A 24,677-nucleotide genomic window follows, 5' to 3' on the forward strand; every position below is an offset into this window, starting at 1 on the left:
TTCGAAAATTGTTTGTGAAGTACAAAATAGTATTCTTGCAAGAATTAGCGAAAGAAATCAAGAGTAAGAAATAAAGATAGAGAGGAAGCAAAGCTACAGTTTTATCCCTGTTATTATGAGATTCTCATCCTATGTAAAATTTCACCCTTTCTCTTCCTGCGTTTCACATACTACCTCTTTTTTTTGGCAGTATTCTCAGCATCATCGGCGTTTCGCTGCCGAGAGCCCTTCTGTGGCTGGAACCCCGCCAGTACACGAACCCAAAAATACTTTCTTCTGCATCCCCTTAATCAACGCCTTCCTACAAGAGGAGGCGCAGGTGAAAGAAGAAAGGCTCAATAGTGTGCCACGTCAAATCACTATCATATCAGTCTATTCATTCATTTACGTATTTAGTTATTTAGTAATGGATATACGAACCGCACCGGCCACAACCACAACAGTTGTCGTGCGCTTCCGGTTTTCTGCGTATACGCGTAAGGCCTCTTCGAGTGGGAATCAAAACTGTACAAATTTTTGATGGATATTTTCATGAGCTGCAGCAGTCGAAACTTTAATGAAGTCGTCTTTTTGAAGTTTTTCTTGGATTTTTTTATGCGTTATCACCAAGTAATTGTCATACGATTCGATTCTGTTGACGGTCTTGTCCTCGCAGAGCAATTGGCTCATTACATTACTATAATATTGATCGACATTGGGCCTCAACAGAACCAACGGCAATGATGACTTGTTAACTACTTGTTGCCAGTTCTTAACGACATTTGACGCCTTTTGATTAATACTAGTGCCCGTCTCAGGCAATGACCCACTAAATAACGAAATCTGGCTGACGGGTAACGATTCATCCACTGACAGCAGGTCTTGCAATAGCATTCTATTGGTATTCTCATTAAACCATAGATAAATAGTATCACCTTGGAAAATTAGGTAGCAACCACCGTTAATGAAATTGGAATGCGAGGATCTTACAGATAGATTATTAGTAGAACTAGGATTGATCTGTAATAATTTATCGTTGGCATCGTAAAAGGTCAAATCTGTTTCCTCTAATAATACATGGAATGGCACAATTTGTGGGTAAAGTTTGAAGCAAAGTTGTGCTGGGTTCAATGAATCGTACTTCAATAAATCGTAAATTCGTTCATTACCGCGAGTACTTTGAGCGTTTGGCTTCATTAACTCGCTTTTTTCAAATGCTAGCATATAAGCTGGCAATGTTTTTATGGAATCTGGCAGTATCAATTGTGTCGACGAATTACTGCTAACCAAACCTCTATATTGGGTCAATATTTCGACCATCTTGTCGTCAATCAATCTTCTGATCTTTACAAAATCACAATCACCTAGCGTCTTGATAACATCTTTGATCATTATTCTCATGACGGGATTTTGGTTTATGAATTTGAAAATTTCACGAATGTTATTTGATACTGCACCTGATGCATTAATAGAACGAACTTTCCTGACACCATCAATGTCAGTATACAACAGTGCAGTTTGGAAATGAACATCGGTTCCTGTTTTAATTTTACTGTCATATTTAAGTAAAACATCTAAGGTGGTATCCCTAGTCAATACGGGAATAATCGGATCATGATCAGTATTATCAGATGAGTCGCAGTAGTACTGTTCCACAGATAACCCAGTAGAGCAACGAACTTTCAATAAAGCTTGATAACCAACAATATTGGAAACATTTGTCACCATGTCGTTGACCAAGGTGAACGCATCTGTCTCCTGTTGAAAATGGGGGTAATATTTTAAAATACCGGAAGTCATCTCTACAGGGTGGCCGACAGTAGCCATATCAATGAATCCCGCATTGGTCACATATAAATCTAAAGAAATGTAAGATTTTAAAAAATCTGATGCTAATTTCTTATAGAACCCGTTATCACATTTAATATGAGCAATGTGTGCGTTGTCTCTTTTCAACGACAAATTCCCGTTACCGATTGTTGGCAAGCTGTTCAAAGAACAAATAATCTTACCACCTTGCCCACCAGTTACTGTCTGTAACGCTAACTTTGCAGCTTGTAGAGCAGAGCCGTAACAGGCTTGTGGTACGTGACTATACTTATCGGTGGAGATGTAACCACTAATTTTTATCAAAGTGTCATTAATGATTTTCATAGAGTTTCCGGGTTTGACGAATAATCCATTATAAAACGGTAAGAAAACATCGTCCAATTCACTCACAATGTATTCTTGTGCATTATCTAACTCTGGTCTTAAATTGAAGAACCTTAACTTATTGTCATAAACAATTATAGCAACCTCACAATTTGGCTGGAAGTCTGCAATATACTCAATACATGACCTGACACCTTCCACCATGGCTAACGAACTCCCGTTCTCGTTAGCTAATAATGAAACGTCAATTAAGAACACGTAGTGAAGTGGCAAAGGCTCCTTATCTTGGATAGCATTGTAAACACTTGGCACCAAGAAATCGACGGTTCCACGCAATAATTCTGATCTTTCGTTCAAATCACTCCTTTGCCCATTAGGTCCCATGGGTGCAAAATGCTCTGCGGGAACTTGCATCTTCACCCTGCAAATATTACAAACAACACTTGAATCATAAGTGAACTGAAATTTAGGATTTGCATACGCACGACAACGTCTACAACGTAAAGGTGTACCATCCATTGGTAATGGAATTGTGGGGACTTCTGCATCATTCGGCGTCAAAGTGGAAAACGGTTGGATGGTTAATCCAAGTGGTAGTTTCGTAGCGGCCCTCAAGTGTTCACTTTCGGGGATGTTGTACATGGACAAACTCATCAAATGCGGATCACATGAACCTTGGTCGACACAGTAATACTGTGTGGTGGGCAAGGGGGGTACCGAATCTCTACATGTTTCGAAAGATCGTTGTAAGTATTGAGCTTGATCTTCGAATCTTTGAGTTGGAACAATGTGAGAAGTAGGTTGAGGCGCTGTCATATCAAGCATAGATTGGCCATATGGAGATGAGGCTTCACTTACGCCGAATTGCTCTTGACTCACCATTACAGGCGTGGACATAACCGATCCGGAACCGTTGTTGAAGCCCGGACCACCAAACTGCTTAGGGGTAAAGGCTTGAGGCTGTTGGAACCCATCCTGCTGATTCAATTGGGGTGTAGTGTAAGGTGAATTGCCCAAAGTAGGAACAGCACCCGAGGAAAAGTTATGGTATGCTCTATGAGGTCTTCTACTTTTTTTGGAAGATGCTCCGCCCGTATGCACAGTAGATTCATCAAGAGAGAGCGCTGAAACACTAGCTGCCAAAATATTCTGCTGAGACATGATGATCCGATATTCTTCTGTAAATGTCCTCCTTAATGAAGTTCAAAATCACTAATTTCTTCAGCTGCAAGCTCCGGTTTAGCTGAATCAGACCTAAGTCGTTACAGTGTACGTGTTTTTTTTATTTATTTATTTTCTAACATTTTTCTTTTTGGTTTTTCCATCCAAACCTTCAGTTTGATCGTTCCCACGTTGAGGCGAAACGAAGAAGAAAAAAATTATTTTTTCGCATTGTGCACGGAAGGCTTCACCTTCAAATAGGACTAAACAAAGAGAGAAACTGCTTGACTTTTAGCCGCCGTTAATCTGCTTATTCAGACAGACCAGCGAAAGACAAACAAGTGAAATTTACAGATCAATTTGAATTAGAAAAGCCAGAATCAACTGTAGCACACTACTGTACCGGGAAAATATTCTACGGGAGCGCGTAAATTAAAACAAAAATTAACTTCATGCCCTTTCTACTGGCATTTGGACGCCGCTGAGATTATTAAAACAAGTGAACACACAAAAATAGCGCAACACACATATATTGAAGTCCAAATAAGTCTGAATTAATTGTGCTTCCAAATTTATAACTTCAACCAATAGTTGTCCAAAAGGCTCCCTTGAATCTTGTGTTTCCTAATTTGGTAAGTGATCACGTGCTCAGACAGCTTTCCAGGTCAAACTGAAAAAAAAGCTCATGAACTCTTTTTTCTCTAGAAGCCTTTTTCAGCAGTATTTCAATAAACAACACCAACAAAATTGAAGGTATCGCACGTAATTATACAAAGAAGGTTACATTCTGAGGAGTTCTACCGCGACATTTCGATACTTACGAAGAATATTTCTTTTTGCCGATGTCACTCACCGAGCAGATCGAGCAATTCGCCAGTAGGTTTCGCGATGATGATGCCACTCTACAATCAAGATATTCAACTCTATCGGAGTTGTACGACATAATGGAATTGCTGAATTCTCCTGAGGATTACCATTTTTTCTTACAGGCCGTGATACCTTTACTCCTGAATCAGCTAAAGGAAGTGCCCATTTCTTTCGATGCACATTCACCAGAACAAAAGTTAAGAAATTCTATGCTTGATATTTTCAATAGATGTCTGATGAATCAAACCTTTCAACCCTACGCAATGGAAGTACTTGAGTTCCTACTTTCAATACTACCAAAGGAAAATGAAGAAAATGGGATATTATGTATGAAAGTGTTAACCACACTTTTCAAATCATTCAAATCAATTTTACAAGACAAACTCGATTCATTCATACGGATAATTATTCAGATTTATAAAAATACACCAAATCTTATAAATCAGACATTTTACGAAGCCGGGAAAGAAGAACTTGGTAATTTGGATTCACCAAAACAATCACAGGCTGATGAACTTCTCGACGAACTCTCCAAAAACGATGAAGATAAAGACTTTCCATCGAAACAATCATCTGTCGAGCCAAGGTTTGAGAACTCCACCTCATCTAACGGGTTAAGATCGTCCATGTTTTCCTTTAAAATCCTCTCAGAATGCCCTATCACAATGGTCACTTTATATTCTTCTTACAAGCAGTTGACTAGCACTTCCCTGCCGGAATTTACGCCTCTCATTATGAATCTATTGAATATACAAATTAAACAACAACAAGAAGCAAGAGAACAGGCGGAATCTCGGGGAAAACATTTTACTTCTATCTCGTTAGAGATTACCAACAGGCCAGCTTATTGTGATTTTATATTGGCCCAAATCAAGGCCACATCTTTCTTAGCTTATGTGTTCATTAGGGGTTACGCTCCTGAATTTTTACAGGATTATGTCAATTTTGTTCCTGACTTGATTATCAGACTTCTACAAGACTGCCCTTCTGAACTGTCATCCGCCAGAAAGGAACTTTTACATGCCACTAGACATATTCTATCTACAAACTACAAAAAGCTCTTTTTACCCAAATTGGACTATTTGTTTGACGAGCGTATACTTATTGGTAACGGTTTTACTATGCATGAAACATTAAGGCCCCTGGCTTATAGTACTGTGGCGGATTTCATCCATAATATAAGATCTGAATTACAACTGAGTGAAATCGAAAAAACAATAAAAATCTACACTGGATATCTATTGGATGAGTCATTAGCCTTAACTGTCCAGATTATGAGTGCAAAACTGCTGCTTAATTTAGTGGAAAGAATATTGAAATTGGGAAAGGAGAACCCACAAGAAGCACCTAGAGCCAAGAAATTGCTAATGATCATCATTGACTCATATATGAATAGATTTAAAACCTTGAACAGACAATATGATACAATAATGAAACATTATGGAAAATACGAAACGCACAAAAAGGAGAAAGCAGAAAAGCTTAAAAATTCTATACAGAATAACGACAAGGAGAGTGAGGAATTTATGAAGAAGGTGCTGGAACCATCCGATGATGGCCATTTGATACCACAGCCCAAAAAAGAAGATAATAATAACAGTATAGACGTTGAAATGACAGAATCTACCAAAGAAATGAAGAATGACATTGGAATGTTCGACATAAAGAACTATGCCCCAATATTATTGCTACCTACACCAACAAACGATCCTATCAAGGACGCCTTCTACTTATACAGAACTTTAATGTCTTTTTTAAAGACAATAATTCATGATCTGAAAGTCTTTAATCCACCCCCTAACGAATATACAGTTGCTAATCCTAAATTATGGGCTTCCGTTTCCAGGGTATTCTCTTATGAGGAAGTTATTGTTTTCAGGGATTTATTCCACGAATGTATAATTGGCTTAAATTTTTTCAAAGATCATAACGAAAAATTACCTCCAGGACTAACAAAAAAGCATTTTGACATATCAATGCCTAGTCTACCGGTCTCAGCCACGAAAGATGCTCGTGAGTTAATGGACTATTTGGCATTCATGTTTATGCAGATGGATAATGCCACTTTTAATGAAATAATTGAACAGGAACTGCCATTCGTCTATGAAAGGATGCTGGAGGATTCTGGACTACTACATGTCGCACAATCCTTTTTAACAAGTGAAATAACCTCTCCAAATTTTGCTGGCATCCTTTTAAGATTCTTGAAAGGCAAGTTGAAGGATTTAGGAAACGTTGATTTTAACACTTCTAACGTTTTAATACGGCTTTTCAAATTGTCCTTTATGTCCGTTAATCTTTTCCCCAATATCAATGAGGTTGTTCTGCTTCCACACTTAAATGATTTAATTTTAAACTCCCTGAAATACTCAACTACAGCCGAAGAGCCTTTAGTATACTTTTATCTCATTAGAACACTTTTTAGAAGCATAGGTGGTGGCAGATTTGAGAACCTGTATAGATCAATCAAGCCCATACTACAAGTGCTGTTACAATCTTTAAACCAAATGATACTTACTGCACGATTACCCCATGAGAGAGAACTTTATGTGGAATTATGCATCACTGTACCCGTCCGGTTGAGTGTGCTTGCTCCTTACTTGCCATACTTGATGAAACCATTGGTGTTTGCATTACAGCAATACCCAGATCTCGTTTCACAGGGTTTGAGAACCTTAGAACTATGTATTGATAATTTGACTGCCGAATATTTTGATCCAATAATTGAGCCGGTAATTGATGACGTTTCGAAAGCCTTGTTTAATCTTCTGCAACCTCAACCATTCAATCATGCCATCAGTCATAACGTAGTTAGAATACTGGGCAAATTAGGAGGTAGAAACCGTCAATTTTTGAAGCCACCAACGGACCTCGCAGAAAAAACGGAACTAGACATTGACGTGATAGCTGATTTCAAGATCAACGGTATGGCAGAAGATGTACCACTCTCTGTAACGCCGGGAATTCAGTCTGCTTTGAATATATTAGAAAGCTACAAGAGTGATCTTCACTACAAAAAAAGTGCTTACAAGTATCTAACCTATGTATTGCTGTTAATGACAAAGTCATCTGCAGAATTTCCCGAGAATTACACGGAACTATTGAAGACAGCAGTGAATTCTATAAAACTAGAGAAAATTGAACTAGAGAAAAACTTCGATTTGGAACCAACTGTAAATAAGAGAGATTATTCGAACCAAGAGAATTTGTTTTTGAGATTATTGGAAAGTGTTTTCTACGCAACTTCGATAAAGGAACTAAAAGATGAAGCAATAGCTCTATTGAATAACCTGTTGGATCATTTCTGCTTATTACAAGTTAACACCACATTGCTTAATAAGAGAAACTATAATGGAACATTCAATATTGATTTGAAGAACCCTGACTTCATGTTGGACAGCTCCTTAATTTTAGATGCCATTCCCTTTGCCCTTTCGTACTATATCCCAGAAGTTCGCGAGGTAGGTGTTTTGGCATACAAAAGAATATATGAAAAGAGTTGTCTGATATATGGGGAGGAACTAGCTTTAAGTCATTCGTTCATACCTGAATTGGCTAAACAATTCATCCATTTATGTTATGATGAAACATATTATAACAAAAGAGGTGGTGTCTTGGGTATACAGGTTTTGATCGATAACGTTAAATCTTCCTCAGTTTTCCTTAAAAAATACCAGTATAACTTAGCAAATGGGCTCTTATTTGTGTTGAAAGACACTCAAAGCGAGGCTCCTTCTGCTATAACAGATAACGCTGAGAAATTACTAATTGATCTATTAAGTATTACGTTCGCAGATGTAAAAGAAGAAGATTTGGGTAACAAAATCTTGGAGAACACATTAACGGATATAGTGTGCGAGTTAAGTAATGCAAATCCCAAGGTAAGAAAAGCCTGCCAGAAGTCTCTGCATACAATTTCAAACCTCACTGAAATTCCTGTAGTAAAATTGATGGATCATTCCAAACAATTTCTTTTATCACCAATATTCGCAAAACCTTTAAGGGCATTGCCATTCACTATGCAAATCGGTAATGTCGATGCTATCACGTTCTGTTTAAGTCTACCAAACACTTTTCTAACATTTAATGAAGAACTGTTTAGGTTACTACAAGAATCTATTGTTTTGGCGGATGCAGAAGATGAATCGCTATCCACCAATATACAAAAGACAACTGAGTACAGTACATCTGAGCAACTAGTACAATTAAGAATATCTTGCATAAAATTGCTTGCCATTGCTCTCAAAAATGAAGAGTTTGCCACGGCCCAACAAGGAAACATCAGAATCCGTATTCTAGCCGTCTTCTTCAAAACAATGCTGAAAACTTCGCCAGAAATTATTAATACTACGTATGAAGCTCTGAAGGACTCCTTAGCGGAAAACTCTAAATTGCCAAAAGAGTTACTTCAAAACGGACTAAAACCACTTTTAATGAATTTATCTGATCACCAGAAGCTAACGGTTCCTGGTCTAGATGCTTTATCAAAGCTTCTCGAGCTATTGATTGCCTACTTCAAAGTCGAAATCGGAAGAAAGTTGTTAGATCACCTCACCGCATGGTGCCGTGTTGAAGTTCTTGACACGTTATTTGGCCAAGATTTAGCGGAGCAGATGCCTACTAAAATAATAGTAAGCATTATTAATATATTCCATCTCCTGCCGCCACAAGCTGATATGTTTTTGAATGATTTATTGCTTAAAGTTATGCTTCTAGAGAGAAAATTACGTCTTCAATTGGATTCTCCCTTTCGTACACCGCTAGCCAGGTACCTGAACCGTTTTCACAATCCTGTAACAGAATACTTCAAGAAAAATATGACATTAAGGCAGTTAGTGCTTTTCATGTGCAATATTGTTCAAAGACCTGAGGCAAAGGATCTGGCTGAAGATTTTGAGAGAGAACTTGATAATTTCTATGACTTTTACATTTCTAGTATACCAAAAAATCAAGTGCGTGTTGTTAGTTTTTTCACTAATATGGTCGATCTCTTTAGTACAATGGTGATCACGAATGGGGACGGGTGGCTGAAGAAAAAAGGAGATATGATTTTGAAACTGAAAAATATGCTGAACTTAACTTTAAAAACAATAAAGGAAAACTCGTTTTATATCGACCATCTGCAACTAAACCAAAGTATTGAGAAGTTTCAGGCTCTTTATCTTCGGTTCACTGAATTATCCGAACAGGATCAAAATCTTCTGCTCCTGGATTTCATTGATTTTTCTTTCTCAAATGGTATCAAAGCCTCGTATTCCCTCAAGAAATTCATCTTCCATAATATAATAGCAAATTCAAGTAAAGAGGAGCAAAATAACTTCATCAATGATGCGACACTTTTCGCTACATCGGACAAGTGTTTGGATGCTAGAATATTTGTTTTAAGAAATGTTATAAATTCAACTTTAACTTATAAAGTGGCAACATCTGGATCTTTGAAAAACTTTCTTGTGGATGGCAAAAAGCCCAAATGGTTAGAATTACTTCACAATAAGATCTGGAAGAATTCGAATGCAATTTTAGCATATGAAGTTGTAGATCACCATGATCTATTCCGTTTTGAACTCTTGCAATTGTCAGCAATTTTTATTAAAGCAGACCCAGAGATTATAGCCGAGATAAAAAAAGATATAATAAAATTCTGCTGGAACTTCATAAAGCTCGAAGATACCCTAATCAAACAGTCTGCGTACCTGGTAACATCATATTTCATATCCAAGTTCGACTTTCCTATCAAAGTTGTCACCCAAGTTTTTGTTGCCCTATTACGTTCTTCGCATGTTGAAGCTAGATACTTAGTTAAGCAATCGTTGGACGTTCTCACACCTGTCCTCCATGAACGTATGAATGCAGCTGGGACTCCCGATACCTGGATTAATTGGGTTAAAAGGGTCATGGTAGAAAACTCCTCTAGCCAAAACAATATTTTGTATCAGTTTTTGATAAACCATCCTGATTTATTTTTCAATTCAAGGGATTTGTTCATATCAAATATTATTCATCATATGAATAAGATAACGTTCATGTCGAATTCGAACTCTGACAGCCATATCTTAGCCATTGATCTGGCTTCATTAATTCTTTATTGGGAGAACAAATCTCTAGAAATTACAAATGGAAATAACACCAAGACCGATGCCGAGGGCGATATTGTCATGTCGGATTCTAAGAGTGAAATTAATCCAATGGAAGTTGACACAACCGCAATAATTGTAGATACAAATAACAACTCACCTATATCTCTACACTTACGCGAGGCTTGTACAGCGTTTTTGATAAGATATGTGTGTGCAAGCAATCACCGTGCCATAGAAACAGAATTGGGTTTGAGAGCTATTAATATTTTGTCAGAGTTAATCTCAGATAAGCACTGGACAAACGTCAATGTTAAGCTAGTTTATTTTGAAAAGTTTTTGATATTCCAAGATCTTGATTCTGAAAATATCCTTTACTACTGCATGAATGCGTTAGATGTTCTTTATGTATTCTTCAAAAATAAGACAAATGAATGGATAATGGAAAATTTGCCTACCATTCAAAATCTTCTGGAAAAATGTATCAAATCCGATCATCACGATGTACAGGAAGCCCTGCAAAAGGTGTTGCAAGTAATAATGAAGGCAATAAAGGCTCAAGGCATATCAGTGGCGATTGAAGAAGAAAGCCCCGGCAAAACATTCATCCAAATGTTAACCTCCGTCATTACTCAAGATCTTCAAGAAACCTCATCTGTTACAGCTGGTGTAACTCTTGCATGGGTACTCTTCATGAACTTCCCAGATAACATCGTGCCATTATTAACGCCTTTGATGAAGACATTCAGCAAATTGTGCAAGGATCACTTGAGCATATCACAACCGAAGGATGCAATGGCTTTGGAAGAGGCAAGAATTACCACCAAACTTTTGGAGAAAGTTTTGTACATATTGTCTTTAAAAGTCTCACTATTAGGCGACTCACGCCGCCCTTTTCTCTCCACTGTGGCACTTCTGATTGATCACTCCATGGATCAGAATTTCTTGAGGAAGATTGTTAATATGTCCAGAAGCTGGATATTCAACACTGAAATATTTCCAACTGTTAAAGAAAAAGCAGCTATATTAACAAAGATGCTGGCTTTTGAAATTAGAGGAGAGCCTTCTTTATCAAAACTATTTTACGAAATAGTTTTGAAGCTATTTGATCAAGAACATTTTAATAATACAGAAATTACCGTGAGAATGGAACAACCTTTTCTCGTAGGAACGCGTGTTGAAGATATCGGCATCAGGAAAAGATTCATGACAATTTTGGATAACAGTTTGGAGAGAGATATCAAAGAGAGATTATATTATGTTATTCGGGACCAAAACTGGGAATTCATTGCCGATTATCCGTGGCTAAATCAAGCTTTGCAATTACTATATGGTTCTTTCAATAGAGAGAAGGAATTATTCTTAAAAAACATTTACTGCTTATCTCCACCATCCATTTTACAAGAGTATCTTCCAGAAAATGTAGAAATGGTAACTGAAGTAAACGACCAGGGATTATCAGACTTTGTTAAAGGCCATATATCGTCTATGCAAGGTTTATGTCAAATAATTTCTTCCAATTTCATCGATTCTCTAATTGAAATATTCTATCAAGATCCAAAAGCAATCCACAGAGCGTGGGTTACGTTATTCCCCCAGGTATATAAGAGTATTCCAAAGAATGAAAAATACGGATTCGTTCGATCCATCATTACATTACTTTCTAAACCTTATCATACCAGACAAATTTCCTCTAGGACGAATGTGATCAATATGTTATTAGACTCAATCAGTAAGATTGAATCGTTAGAATTACCCCCCCATTTGGTTAAATATTTGGCGATATCTTACAACGCCTGGTATCAATCAATTAACATCTTGGAATCCATTCAAAGTAACACTAGCATCGATAATACAAAAATTATCGAAACCAATGAAGATGCACTATTAGAACTATACGTCAATTTACAAGAAGAAGACATGTTTTATGGTCTATGGAGACGTAGAGCCAAATACACAGAGACAAACATTGGTTTATCATATGAGCAAATCGGGCTTTGGGACAAAGCTCAGCAGCTGTATGAAGTCGCGCAGGTCAAAGCTCGTAGTGGCGCCTTGCCCTACTCACAGTCTGAGTATGCACTATGGGAAGATAACTGGATACAATGTGCTGAGAAATTACAACATTGGGACGTATTAACTGAATTAGCCAAACATGAAGGGTTTACAGACTTATTATTGGAATGTGGTTGGCGTGTTGCTGATTGGAACAGTGATCGTGATGCACTTGAGCAATCAGTAAAAAGCGTTATGGATGTCCCAACCCCACGAAGGCAAATGTTTAAGACGTTTTTGGCTCTTCAAAATTTTGCAGAAAGCAGAAAAGGCGACCAAGAAGTTAGAAAGTTATGTGATGAGGGAATACAGTTAAGCCTAATAAAGTGGGTATCTTTACCAGTCAGATATACCCCTGCTCATAAGTGGTTATTACATGGATTTCAACAATACATGGAATTTTTGGAGGCAACACAGATATATGCTAACTTGCATACAACAACAGTACAGAATCTGGATTCCAAAGCTCAAGAAATTAAACGTATCTTACAAGCTTGGAGAGACCGTCTTCCAAACACATGGGATGATGTCAATATGTGGAATGACTTAGTAACATGGAGACAACATGCATTCCAGGTTATTAACAATGCATATCTTCCATTAATACCGGCCCTGCAACAATCGAACAGTAATAGCAATATTAACACTCATGCTTATAGAGGATATCACGAAATTGCTTGGGTAATCAACAGATTCGCACATGTTGCTAGGAAGCACAACATGCCTGATGTGTGTATTAGCCAACTGGCACGCATTTACACCTTACCGAATATTGAAATTCAGGAGGCTTTCTTAAAGCTGAGGGAACAAGCTAAATGTCATTACCAAAACATGAACGAATTAACAACGGGTTTGGACGTTATCAGTAATACTAATTTGGTTTACTTTGGTACCGTTCAGAAAGCTGAATTTTTCACGTTGAAGGGTATGTTTTTGTCTAAACTACGTGCATATGAAGAGGCAAATCAAGCTTTTGCAACGGCAGTTCAGATAGACTTGAACTTAGCTAAAGCGTGGGCTCAATGGGGTTTCTTTAATGACCGTCGTTTGTCTGAGGAGCCAAACAATATTAGTTTTGCCAGTAATGCAATAAGTTGCTATTTACAAGCCGCTGGCCTGTATAAGAACTCGAAGATTAGGGAATTATTGTGCAGAATTTTATGGCTCATCAGTATAGATGATGCTTCAGGTATGCTCACAAATGCATTTGATTCCTTTAGAGGCGAAATACCCGTTTGGTACTGGATTACTTTTATTCCACAACTATTAACTTCTTTATCACATAAGGAAGCTAATATGGTTCGTCACATTTTAATCAGAATTGCTAAAAGTTATCCTCAAGCTCTACACTTCCAATTAAGAACAACAAAGGAAGATTTTGCGGTTATTCAAAGGCAGACGATGGCCGTTATGGGAGATAAACCAGATACAAACGACCGCAACGGGCGGCGCCAGCCTTGGGAGTATTTGCAGGAATTGAACAATATTTTAAAAACTGCTTACCCATTGTTGGCCTTATCCTTAGAGTCGCTTGTTGCCCAAATAAACGACCGATTCAAATCAACTACTGACGAAGATCTTTTCAGGTTGATAAACGTCCTTCTGATTGATGGAACGCTGAATTACAATCGCTTACCATTTCCTAGGAAAAATCCAAAACTTCCTGAAAATACAGAAAAGAATTTAGTGAAATTTTCCACAACTTTGTTGGCGCCCTATATAAGACCAAAATTCAATGCAGATTTCATTGACAATAAGCCAGATTACGAAACTTATATCAAGAGATTACGTTACTGGCGTAGGAGATTGGAAAACAAGCTTGATAGAGCATCAAAAAAAGAAAATTTGGAAGTACTATGTCCACATTTGAGCAACTTCCATCACCAAAAGTTTGAGGACATAGAAATTCCTGGCCAGTATCTTCTGAACAAGGATAATAATGTTCACTTCATTAAAATTGCTAGATTTTTGCCCACGGTTGATTTTGTTCGTGGAACGCATTCCTCATACAGGCGTTTAATGATTCGCGGCCATGACGGTAGTGTGCATTCATTTGCCGTTCAATATCCAGCTGTTCGCCATTCAAGAAGAGAAGAAAGGATGTTTCAATTGTATAGATTATTCAATAAATCACTGTCTAAGAATGTGGAAACAAGACGTCGCAGTATACAATTCAATTTACCAATTGCAATCCCACTATCTCCACAAGTCCGTATCATGAATGATAGTGTTTCTTTCACCACCCTTCATGAAATACACAATGAATTTTGTAAGAAGAAAGGTTTTGATCCGGACGATATCCAAGACTTCATGGCAGATAAACTAAATGCAGCACATGATGATGCTCTGCCTGCGCCAGATATGACCATATTAAAGGTTGAAATTTTCAATTCAATTCAAACAGTGTTTGTACCATCTAATGTTTTGAAAGATCATTTTGCTTCGTTGTTTACCCAATTTGAAGATTTTTGGTTATTCCGTAAACAATTTGCGTCACAATACGGTTCATTTGTCTTCATGTCCTACATGATGATGATCAATAACCGTACTCCCCACAAAATCCATGTTGACAAAACATCTGGTAATGTATTTACTTTAGAGATGTTACCCTCAAGATTTCCATATGAAAGGGTGAAACCGTTGTTAAAGAATCATGACTTAAGTCTTCCACCGGATTCTCCGATATTCCATAATAATGAACCAGTTCCATTCAGACTGACGCCTAATATTCAAACTTTGATAGGTGATTCCGCTTTAGAAGGTATATTTTCTGTGAACTTGTTTACCATATCCCGTGCACTAATTGAACCTGATAACGAATTAAACACATACTTAGCCCTGTTCATCCGCGACGAGATCATTTCATGGTTTAGTAATCTCCATCGGCCAATTATTGAAAATCCACAGTTACGTGAGATGGTTCAAACCAACGTTGATCTAATTATTAGAAAGGTGGCACAATTGGGTCATTTGAACTCAACACCAACAGTAACAACCCAGTTCATCCTAGACTGTATTGGCAGCGCTGTTAGCCCAAGAAACTTAGCTAGAACAGACGTAAACTTCATGCCATGGTTCTAGAGCTGATATATGAATTAATTTCTGATCTTTCCTGTGTATTTAATTAAGGTAGAGAAAACATCAAAAAAAAAAAATGTGTAATATATAAGTAATAAAAAGTTTTACTGTTTTATTAAAATTGTCCAGTCAAAATCCCAAAAAGTTGTACAATTTTTTTTCGAATTTGGATAGAGGGTTCGACGATATTTTAACACCATCTCGAATCCACACCCCATATGAACCCATTAGATTTGCCATCAAAATGTCAGTGAAAAGCCTATCTCCAACAACAGCAACCTCCTTAGGGTTTGTTATAGTTTTGTTTTTATAAAAATAATCCAAAATTTCGCTGTGACAACCTGGTTTCTTTGTAGAGTGTCTCAAAACGGGTATACCTGTCTTATCTTCCAAAAGTGTTGCTTGCACATAGTCTTTATCAGAAGTAGAACCGGCAGTATTGCTAACGATCAAGAGCGCTTTATTGGAGTATTTCGATTTTAAGGTTTCCCAGTGTTGCAAGTAATCTGGCCATATATTGTCATCGTGAGGGAAGGCAATGCAATTGTCTTTATCCAAGACCACGGCCTTTATAGAATCGTGAATAGGTATAGGAAGATCGTTAAAAGTGGGGACAACTAGACTAGGCTTACACAATGATGGATTATAAAGCAACCGAAGCGTATTCAAGGTGCCACTGATATTCATGACTAGGTGGAGAGAAAATGTAAGTCAACTGCCACTTTTCAGTTTGCCTTCATATATATACATATATATATATATATATATGCAGACTTATATCATACTTATATACGCTAGCATAAATTCCTTGATGCGCATTGGTAAATTGTAGCATGGCGCGAAATTTCTAATGGATAATTTTGCCAAGAATCGATGCATATAACAAATTATGCTCAAGACAATTACTCGGATGAAGTTTTTTCGGTCTCTTGTCGTTCTTGCGACTGTTGTGGTGACGTCTGTCTCATGTTGTCATTGGCCTTCGTATCTACAATGGTTTTTTTTCTGAAAAAGAACTGAAAAAGAACGAACCCAACCAATGTTGTGAAAATCAGCTGTAATAAACCTCTATTGTCCTCAATCAATTCTGAGTCAAATATTGAGACATATTCCGAAGGAGGCTCTGAAAACCGTGGAGCGTAGTCATTGAACGATAGACGGGGGACATCCAAAACTCTATCATTTTGTTCCACTTCCCCCACCCTGGATTTTATATCAAAGATATCTGGGAATATTTCGACAGGGATGATCGACTCGTGAGCCAGCGCAGTTCCTGGGTTCAACGAGGTGTAAATGACTTTTTGTTCTGGCGACGGAATCTGCGCCAGTATTGTCCTTAAATACTTGTCATAATGGCGAAATGCTTCTCTACGTCCATTTGTGTCTTCTGGTAACTTAGGGTACTCTATTATAATCACTCTTCTTTCGCTATCAATAAAGGGCTGGAAATCTTCCGTATTGTTACCTCGCAACCTCAACACTTGGTCTACGTTACAATACTCCTTTACAAACTCTGCAAGGTTATGATATAGATCTTGGGGCAGCAAGTCTACCTTTTCGAATTTAATTGCTGTTGAACTCCGTCTTATATATCTCTGTAGCGAAACGAGCTCTGTTTCAAATTCCAAGAAGTCCAATTTCCTTAGTCCTGGTTGATTAATAAGCACATAAGTGTTGGCATTACATATACCTAAGAATTTCTCAGCCGCTTCAATAAAAGTGCTTCTTGGTAAAGTCACAGCCATATCATAATCTTCTTGATACTTTAAAATACCAGGAGTTCTATTCAGAAAATACAAACACGCGTTTAAGGTCTAGTTAGTAAGAAAATGAAAGTTACTAAAGAGGAACATCTCTTGCTTTACATACAGTTTGTAAGAGAATAATATCGCAGGAACATTAGTCTGGTTTCGCAACTCCTCTGAAGCACAAAAGCTTCCACACACCATAAGCAGCAGATATTTCAACACAATATGCATCTTTGTTCGCTATTTCTAACCAATATATACCTATGTTCCTCACCTAGAAAGCAAATAGATAAAACCTGCAATTTAACCACCGCTGCTGGCATTCTTAGCCGTAATCAGGAAAGCCTTACAATACTACAAAACTAACCCGTGTTGGATGATGTCTTCGCTATAATTCAAGAATGCACATATGCTAGCGGTATTATCGCATACAATGCCCTATCAGACCTCCACACAGCGGTAAAGCACCTCCTGCCAAGTTTCGCCACACCTGTGGCCTCATTTACTCTGGTCTTTTCATTCTTTTCTATCTATGTATAGCCCATCGAACAGTATTTGTCATGCCACACGTCCACCCCAGGCCGATCTGACAATCTTTAAAGGCATCAACAAGAGCAGCAGCTTGCCGACGTGGCAAAAGTCAAAGAGAACAGAGGCAGCCGGTCTTACGTGAAGATATATACAGCAAGCAGGAGATACTAGACGGAAGTGCCTTCCGAGAGTTTTGCCGCTTTTAATAGTACATAGATAAAGAAACAGAAAGTATAGCTCTGGGGCGCCATAAACTGGCAAGCAAGACACGTATAGAAAACAGACAGTAATGACAGCGAAGCCGCAAATTAATAATAAACAGGGTGTAGCAGAAGGTGAGATGGATGTGAGTTCGCTTTTCAAGAGAACGGAAGTTATTGGACGAGGGAAATTTGGTGTGGTTTATAAGGGCTATAATGTGAAGACTGGACGAGTGTACGCCATCAAAGTGTTGAATCTAGATTCCGACTCTGACGAGGTGGAGGATGTGCAGCGAGAAATTCAGTTTCTAGCCTCTCTAAAGCAGATTTCCAATATCACGCGATATTATGGGTCGTATTTGAAAGACACAAGCCTTTGGATCATAATGGAACACTGCGCTGGTGGCTCACTGCGTACGTTGTTGAGGCCAGGAAAGATCGATGAGAAGTACATTGGAGTTATCATGAGAGAACTTCTCGTAGCGTTAAAATCCATTCATAAGGATAACGTCATTCATCGAGATATCAAAGCTGCGAACGTACTAATCACCAATGAAGGTAATGTTAAACTGTGCGATTTCGGTGTCGCTGCGCAAGTAAACCAAACCTCTTTGCGACGTCAAACTATGGCTGGGACCCCCTATTGGATGGCTCCGGAAGTGATTATGGAAGGCGTTTATTACGACACTAAAGTAGATATATGGTCTTTGGGTATAACAACATACGAGATTGCCACTGGGAATCCGCCTTACTGTGATGTGGAGGCTCTAAGAGCCATGCAACTAATCATCAAATCGAAACCACCTAGACTTGAGGGCAGATCTTATAGTTCATCTTTAAAAGAATTTATTGCGCTTTGTCTTGATGAGGATCCAAAGGAGAGATTGTCAGCGGACGATCTTTTAAGATCAAAATTTATCAAGGCCCACAAGGCGACCCCAACCTCCATTTTGAAAGAACTAATATCACGATATTTACTATTCAGGGACAAGAATAAAAACAAATATAAATTAGAGGGGAGTATACCAGAAAACGAACCGTCAAAACCCAGTGAAACTCAAAACCAATCACAATCTGGCGGGGGTGGCGAAGCACAGAAGTCAATAGCGTCAAATGATAACGAATTTCCCAAGAGGGTCAACGAAGGTGACGTGGAAATGAAATGGGATTTTGATTCATTAAGTTCGTCGGACTACATTATTGAAAATAACATCAACCTCGATGCTCTAGCAGAGGACAACAACGAGTGGGCTACTGCCCAACATGACCTGTTCAACTATGCGTACCCTGACGAAGATTCTTATTACTTCGACCCGACAAGTCATAACACTAGACCGTTAGTTTATCAAGGGACAACGATAGGAAAGGGCTATCCCGGTACGATAGCTCAGAATTCTACTTTAAACGCACCCATAACAAATAACTATACGAACTCAAAATATCCTTCCAAAATGGTAGCTGGAACTACAAACACCTCTGGAACACATACGGCCGGTCCAATGACATCATCCAAAAAACTTGAAAATAAGGCTCCAAAACAATTACTTGAACTTTTTGAAGACAATGAAATCATTACTGGTGAAAATGATGCCAATACAGAGGCTCCCAAAATAAACAAATCCATTTCATCTCTGAATGCCGGTAACAATTCACGAGAAGATTTTATTCCTTCGATATCCAACGAGGTCAACGGAAGTATCAATAATAATAAAATACGGCCACATCTTCCACCTTTATCGAGTGGGAACAATTATTATAGCCAAAGTACACCTGCTTTGCCACTGCTCCAAACAAAGTTTAACAAGACGTCAAAGGGCCCGCCAACAAGCGGATTAACTACCGCCCCGACGTCTATTGAAATAGAAATTCCTGAAGAACTACCGAGCAGTTCCCTACCGACACCTGCGAGCGCCGATCCAGCTTTGATACCGAGCACAAAGGCCAGGTCATCTACAGTGACGGCTGGCACACCTTCGTCATCTAACTCCGTACAATATAAACAATCTTCAAACTTGCCCAGGCGGTTAACCGTCAGTAGCAATAGACCGGAGCATTGCCCAAGCACCATAACAAATCAAAAAATGACGTCCACAATGGCTTCTACTACCGGAATCAGCTCCACTGCTTCAAACAACAACAATAATAATTATAGCAACAACACTGATGGCGAAAACTCAAGAGGAAGCAGCGGTAGTAACACTGCAAATAGCATACAAATGGGCATAACCAACTCGGGTAGTTTAACAAAAATATCTGCTCATAAAGCTTCTTCACCTTCAAGGCCACTGTTTGGAGTTGGAACTTCTCCTAATAGGAAACCGGCAGGTTCCCCCACCCAAAACATCGGACATAATCCCACTCACATGAACCTTGCGCCTCCTCCTACTATGAAACCAATGGTCAATAGCAAAGACAGCAAAGACATTCTCCTGCAACCTCTGAACAGTATGGGCAGTTCTTCTACCATTAACACTATTAGTGGTAATATTGGTAATAATACGACGTCATTGACCTATTTTTCCAGCGAAAAGGAAAGTTCAAGGGTCAATGGTGACTTCAAGCGCAACAACCCAAATTTAAAACTACAAATGCCATTACCTACACCTGTTGTGAGAAATAAACTTCTAGACTCAAATACAACAGCCCCGCAGAATAACAATGGCATGCCAGGAAGTGCCGGCATATCCACGAACGAAAATATTAATCAATTTGGGTTTAACACAAGCAGCGCATCCAACATCCCTGTCTCGATGACTCCAATTAGTGAAAAACACATTGATTTTGGAAGCAAGATCAAGAGGAGTCAAAGCATCTCTAACAGGAAGAACTCTTCTGCTTCAGAACACCCATTGAATATTCTTGGCTCATCCGTTTCCGGTAATGCGCCCGGTAACAACAACGGTGGCTCTAACAACAGTGTTTCTCTTCCTGCTAACGCTGGCGCTACTACTACCAAACCTAATGCTACTGCTCTCGCCACTGCAAGTTCTGCCGTGGCATCCACAGTAGCTCCAATTTCACAACAGAGTATTCCACCCGGAACACAGTTCAATCATATCCTGGGTTCGACTACAACTGCTGCAAACTCGGCTAATTCTTTAGGTCTCACTATGTACCCTCCTCCACAGAGTTTGCAAATGGAAATGTTTTTGGACTTAGAATCGTGTCTGCCAGGAAAACAAAGGCGGGTAGACAGGAAGCCCCAGGTTCTGAAAGAGTTAGAAAATCTCTTACAAATGTTCGAAGAGGGATTGCCCTGCATTGAACACGCTTTAAAGGAACAACTTATATCAACGCCTATCAAGGACAACGAACATTAAAAGCATCATCTAGTTTATTCTTTTATTTAAGCATATATATTCAGAGAAATAAGCTAGAAATAAGAAAAGTAAAAGTAGATCTCTTCCACCTGAATTAAAGAATCCTTTAAAGCACCGCATAAAACTTGCTTACGCAACATTAGCGCTTTGCGGACTTCATTGTCGTTCTACCTCGAAGAAAGCAAATGGCGCAGCTACTGGACCTCGCCATTTTGTTTTTTCCGTTATTTTTTCTTCTTATAGACGCGTCTAGAAGAAAAAACCGTGCGAAGCGCAAATCCTGAGGAAGCGCTAAGGAGGTTTCAACCATGTTTACCACTTGAAGTTATAGCATTCTCATCACTGTAAGAGAGATATTATTCGGTTAGCATTCCAAAATACTTTTTATTGACACTGATTTCCGTGTTTCCTACCCTAGCACTAGCATATATAGTGGAGAAGAAATCGAAGAGGTCATATAGAGCAAAACCTAATAAATAATACATTCGTTGATCCTTTATCTTTTTTAAGAGTGAAACGTGATCGTGCCTATACCTTTTCGACTCAAGTTTGTCCTTATCTCTTGTTAATACGGTCCAAATTGCCCCGCTAATCAAGAAATGGCCTCGATTCAAGAGCAAAGCACCAGCGCTCATCTGCATTCGCTTAAAGAAGGTGAAGCTACTAGTCGTCCCAACGAGACACTTCCTAAACAAAGAAGCATCATAGGGTCCCATATTCAACGTCCACCATCTCAAACAACTTTAGGAAGATCAAGGGCGGGAAGCAATACAATGAGTAAAGTTTCAGGTTTAGATATTGCTCGAAGACCAAGTGAGAATTTATTATCAAACATGAACTGTAACGGCAACGACAATGAGGGAAATATGCTAAATTCATTCGTTAATTCAGCCCTACCACCACCAAAAGTTAACCCTACTCAAACGAGACGTGAACGCCCCGCTTCCAATAGCTCAATCGGTACCAAAACTACTGAAGTATTTTCCTCCACTTCTGCGTCCTCCTCCTTGGGAGATACCAGTGATGAGGGAGAAAACAGTGATGTAGACAAATCTAAAATAAATACTTTCCCCACCATATTGATGGAAAAGGCCACTCAAGGTATATGTGCTAATGGAAATGGAATAAGAAGGACAGGTAACCGCACCCTTGTGGAAGCAACCACGGACAGTGCCAAAGTGGCACTGCAAAAAAGCATGTCTTTTGATGAAACAGCCTCAGAGAGAACCATAAATAAATCTAGACACTCTTATCAGGAACAGTTCTCCTCAAAGAAGAACCAGACGTCTTTACTCAACAACAAACAAAGATCACGTGCTAAATCGCAAACGTGTCCCTCTACAGGCTATAAAAACAATAGCATTTTGAAAACGTTTGGCATAACTTCCAAAATATCTAATCCGACTACTCGGATGGATGCTTCCTCGGTAGAATTTAACGTTCCGCCTCAGAAGCCTTTAAATTGCAAACCATTAACTCCCTCTCAGAAATACAGACTTCGTAAAGAGCAATCGGAAATGAATTTAAGAAACAGCATTAAAAGAAAAGAGAAATTTTATGATAGTCAAGAACAAATCCTCGAGTTACAAGAGGGAGACGTTGATGATTCATTAATCTGGAACGTTCCAATGGCATCATACTCTACGAACTCCTTTTTAGCGTCTGCTAAGCCCAATGATATGAATAACTTGGCCGCCAAGAATGACCTATCAGAGTATACTGGGGGTTTGATGAATGACAACTCCGACAACTCTGATGCAAAGCAAAATCATAGGTACTCAAACATTTCTTTTGCGAGTACAACGTCAAATGCTTCATTGTTAGACTTTAATGAAATGCCTACGTCTCCAATTCCTGGTTTAAACAAAGTATCTGACTTTCAGTTCATTCAAGATACAACCAAGAGTCTAGCTTCTGTTTATTTGCATTCTTCCAATAGACTTTCAAGGACTAAGCTGTCCGAAAGAACCAAATCCTCCGATTTCTTGCCAATTGAACTAAAAGAAGCTCAAAATCAAGGTATGGAAGATTTGATACTTGTCTCGGAGAACAAATTAGATGCAGTCAGCCACTCAAGACCAAGTTGGTTGCCACCCAAGGATCGGCAGGAGAAAAAGCTACATGAAAGACAAATTAACAAAAGCATGAGTGTTGCATCCCTTGATCAACTAGGCAAGAATAAAGGCAAAGAAGAAAAACTTATTAGAGACGAAACAAATAAACAAAAATATGTGCTGTTGTTGGACAGAGATATAACAAGAAATTCCTCTTTACAAAGCCTAGGTAAAATGGTTTGGGATACTCCATTTAGTGACGAAACTAGGTCATCAATTTACAGCGAAATTTTACAGAGCAAAACTAGGTTTATTACCAAAAACTATATTCAACCATTTAATGAGCTACAAGAACTTTTAACAAAAATGGGGGATTTCCCTAAAAACAAAGAAATTGAAATATCGCAGCTTATCGAAACAAGTTTGAGGCGAAAAGTGAGCGGTTTACATGATATATCCCCTGATTTGATGCTTCTATTGAAAATAAAATCTATCTCGTCGCAGGGCATAATCACTGGTGATGAACTGCTTTTCCACCATTTCTTGGTGAGTGAATCATTCCAGAACTTGGGGCTGAACGAGATTTGGAATATTGTTAATTTAGTACAAATGACATGTTTCAATGATCTTTGTAAAGAAAAGTTCGACGCAAAGGTTTTAGAACGTAAGGGCGTCGTCGCTGGTTATTTATCGCAAAACGATGAGTTCAAAGATGAATTCAATACGGAATGTATTAACTCTACCACTTGGTGGAATATCCTGGAACGAATTGATCATAAACTTTTCATGTGGATCATGGATATTATAGTAGTGAACAATTCTCAGAGTTATAAAAATAGTCCAATCAACGAAGATGAGTTTGTCGACAGGGATTGGGAATATTATCGCTCTAAAAAAGTGGTAACAAATTACAAGATCTTAATTTCATTTGCTTTAAGTGTATTGTTAAACTATCATTTTGGGTTCAGTGATTTAAAGAGCCTTTGTAACGTGAATGACCAGAGATTCTGCATTCCAGTATTCATCGATGACGAGTTTGTAGACACAGATACCGTAAATGACGTGTTTGTTAAGAAATGGGCGCATTACTACAAGAAGTTTTAATATTTCCCGCGAAAATTGTAATTCCTTCCACTCATGCACGGAAAAGAACTTGATTAAAGGAGAGCCTAAGGAAAACTCCTCAGCATATATTTAGTAGTCTCCTCAGCATATACTTGTTTGTTTCCTTTACACAACCACTATAATATACAATTTTTATAACACTTCATCAATGGAACTCTAAATTCCATACTTGTTTCCCTATTGTTGGCAGCAAATGTATACGTCATAAAAGGGAAAAGCCACATGCGGAAGAATTTTATGGGAAAAAAAAAATTCCTCGAACCACTACTTCTAGGGGGTTTAACAAGTAAATCATTCCCGGTGCACTAAGTATATAAAGGATAGAGAACCG

General features: G+C 38.4%; 6 protein-coding genes across 6 annotated transcripts; 3 read left to right on the plus strand and 3 right to left on the minus strand.

Moving 5' to 3' along the window:
* Nucleotides 1-498: 498 nt before the first annotated feature.
* On the minus strand, nt 499-3,294 carry SFB3 (Sfb3p; the record flags this gene model as incomplete). Its single annotated transcript, XM_033910877.1, has 1 exon — nt 499-3,294. One exon carries the CDS (start codon nt 3,292-3,294, stop codon nt 499-501), a length of 2,796 nt encoding a protein of 931 aa, XP_033766768.1.
* An 842-nt stretch (nt 3,295-4,136) lies between these two features.
* Nucleotides 4,137-15,371, plus strand: TRA1 (histone acetyltransferase TRA1; the record flags this gene model as incomplete). Its single annotated transcript, XM_033910878.1, has 1 exon — nt 4,137-15,371. The coding sequence occupies one exon, from the start codon at nt 4,137-4,139 to the stop codon at nt 15,369-15,371; it is 11,235 nt and encodes a 3,744-aa protein (XP_033766769.1).
* Nucleotides 15,372-15,497: 126 nt separating this feature from the next.
* GEP4 (phosphatidylglycerophosphatase) lies at nt 15,498-16,055 on the minus strand (the record flags this gene model as incomplete). Its single annotated transcript, XM_033910879.1, has 1 exon — nt 15,498-16,055. The coding sequence occupies one exon, from the start codon at nt 16,053-16,055 to the stop codon at nt 15,498-15,500; it is 558 nt and encodes a 185-aa protein (XP_033766770.1).
* Nucleotides 16,056-16,270: 215 nt separating this feature from the next.
* BIG1 (Big1p) lies at nt 16,271-17,113 on the minus strand (the record flags this gene model as incomplete). Its single annotated transcript, XM_033910880.1, has 1 exon — nt 16,271-17,113. The coding sequence occupies one exon, from the start codon at nt 17,111-17,113 to the stop codon at nt 16,271-16,273; it is 843 nt and encodes a 280-aa protein (XP_033766771.1).
* Nucleotides 17,114-17,936: 823 nt separating this feature from the next.
* KIC1 (putative serine/threonine protein kinase KIC1) lies at nt 17,937-21,167 on the plus strand (the record flags this gene model as incomplete). Its single annotated transcript, XM_033910881.1, has 1 exon — nt 17,937-21,167. The coding sequence occupies one exon, from the start codon at nt 17,937-17,939 to the stop codon at nt 21,165-21,167; it is 3,231 nt and encodes a 1,076-aa protein (XP_033766772.1).
* A 599-nt stretch (nt 21,168-21,766) lies between these two features.
* SBE22 (Sbe22p) lies at nt 21,767-24,325 on the plus strand (the record flags this gene model as incomplete). Its single annotated transcript, XM_033910882.1, has 1 exon — nt 21,767-24,325. One exon carries the CDS (start codon nt 21,767-21,769, stop codon nt 24,323-24,325), a length of 2,559 nt encoding a protein of 852 aa, XP_033766773.1.
* Nucleotides 24,326-24,677: the final 352 nt, after the last annotated feature.

Source organism: Saccharomyces paradoxus, chromosome VIII, assembly GCF_002079055.1.
Source record: "Saccharomyces paradoxus chromosome VIII, complete sequence".
Lineage (NCBI taxonomy): Eukaryota > Fungi > Ascomycota > Saccharomycetes > Saccharomycetales > Saccharomycetaceae > Saccharomyces > Saccharomyces paradoxus.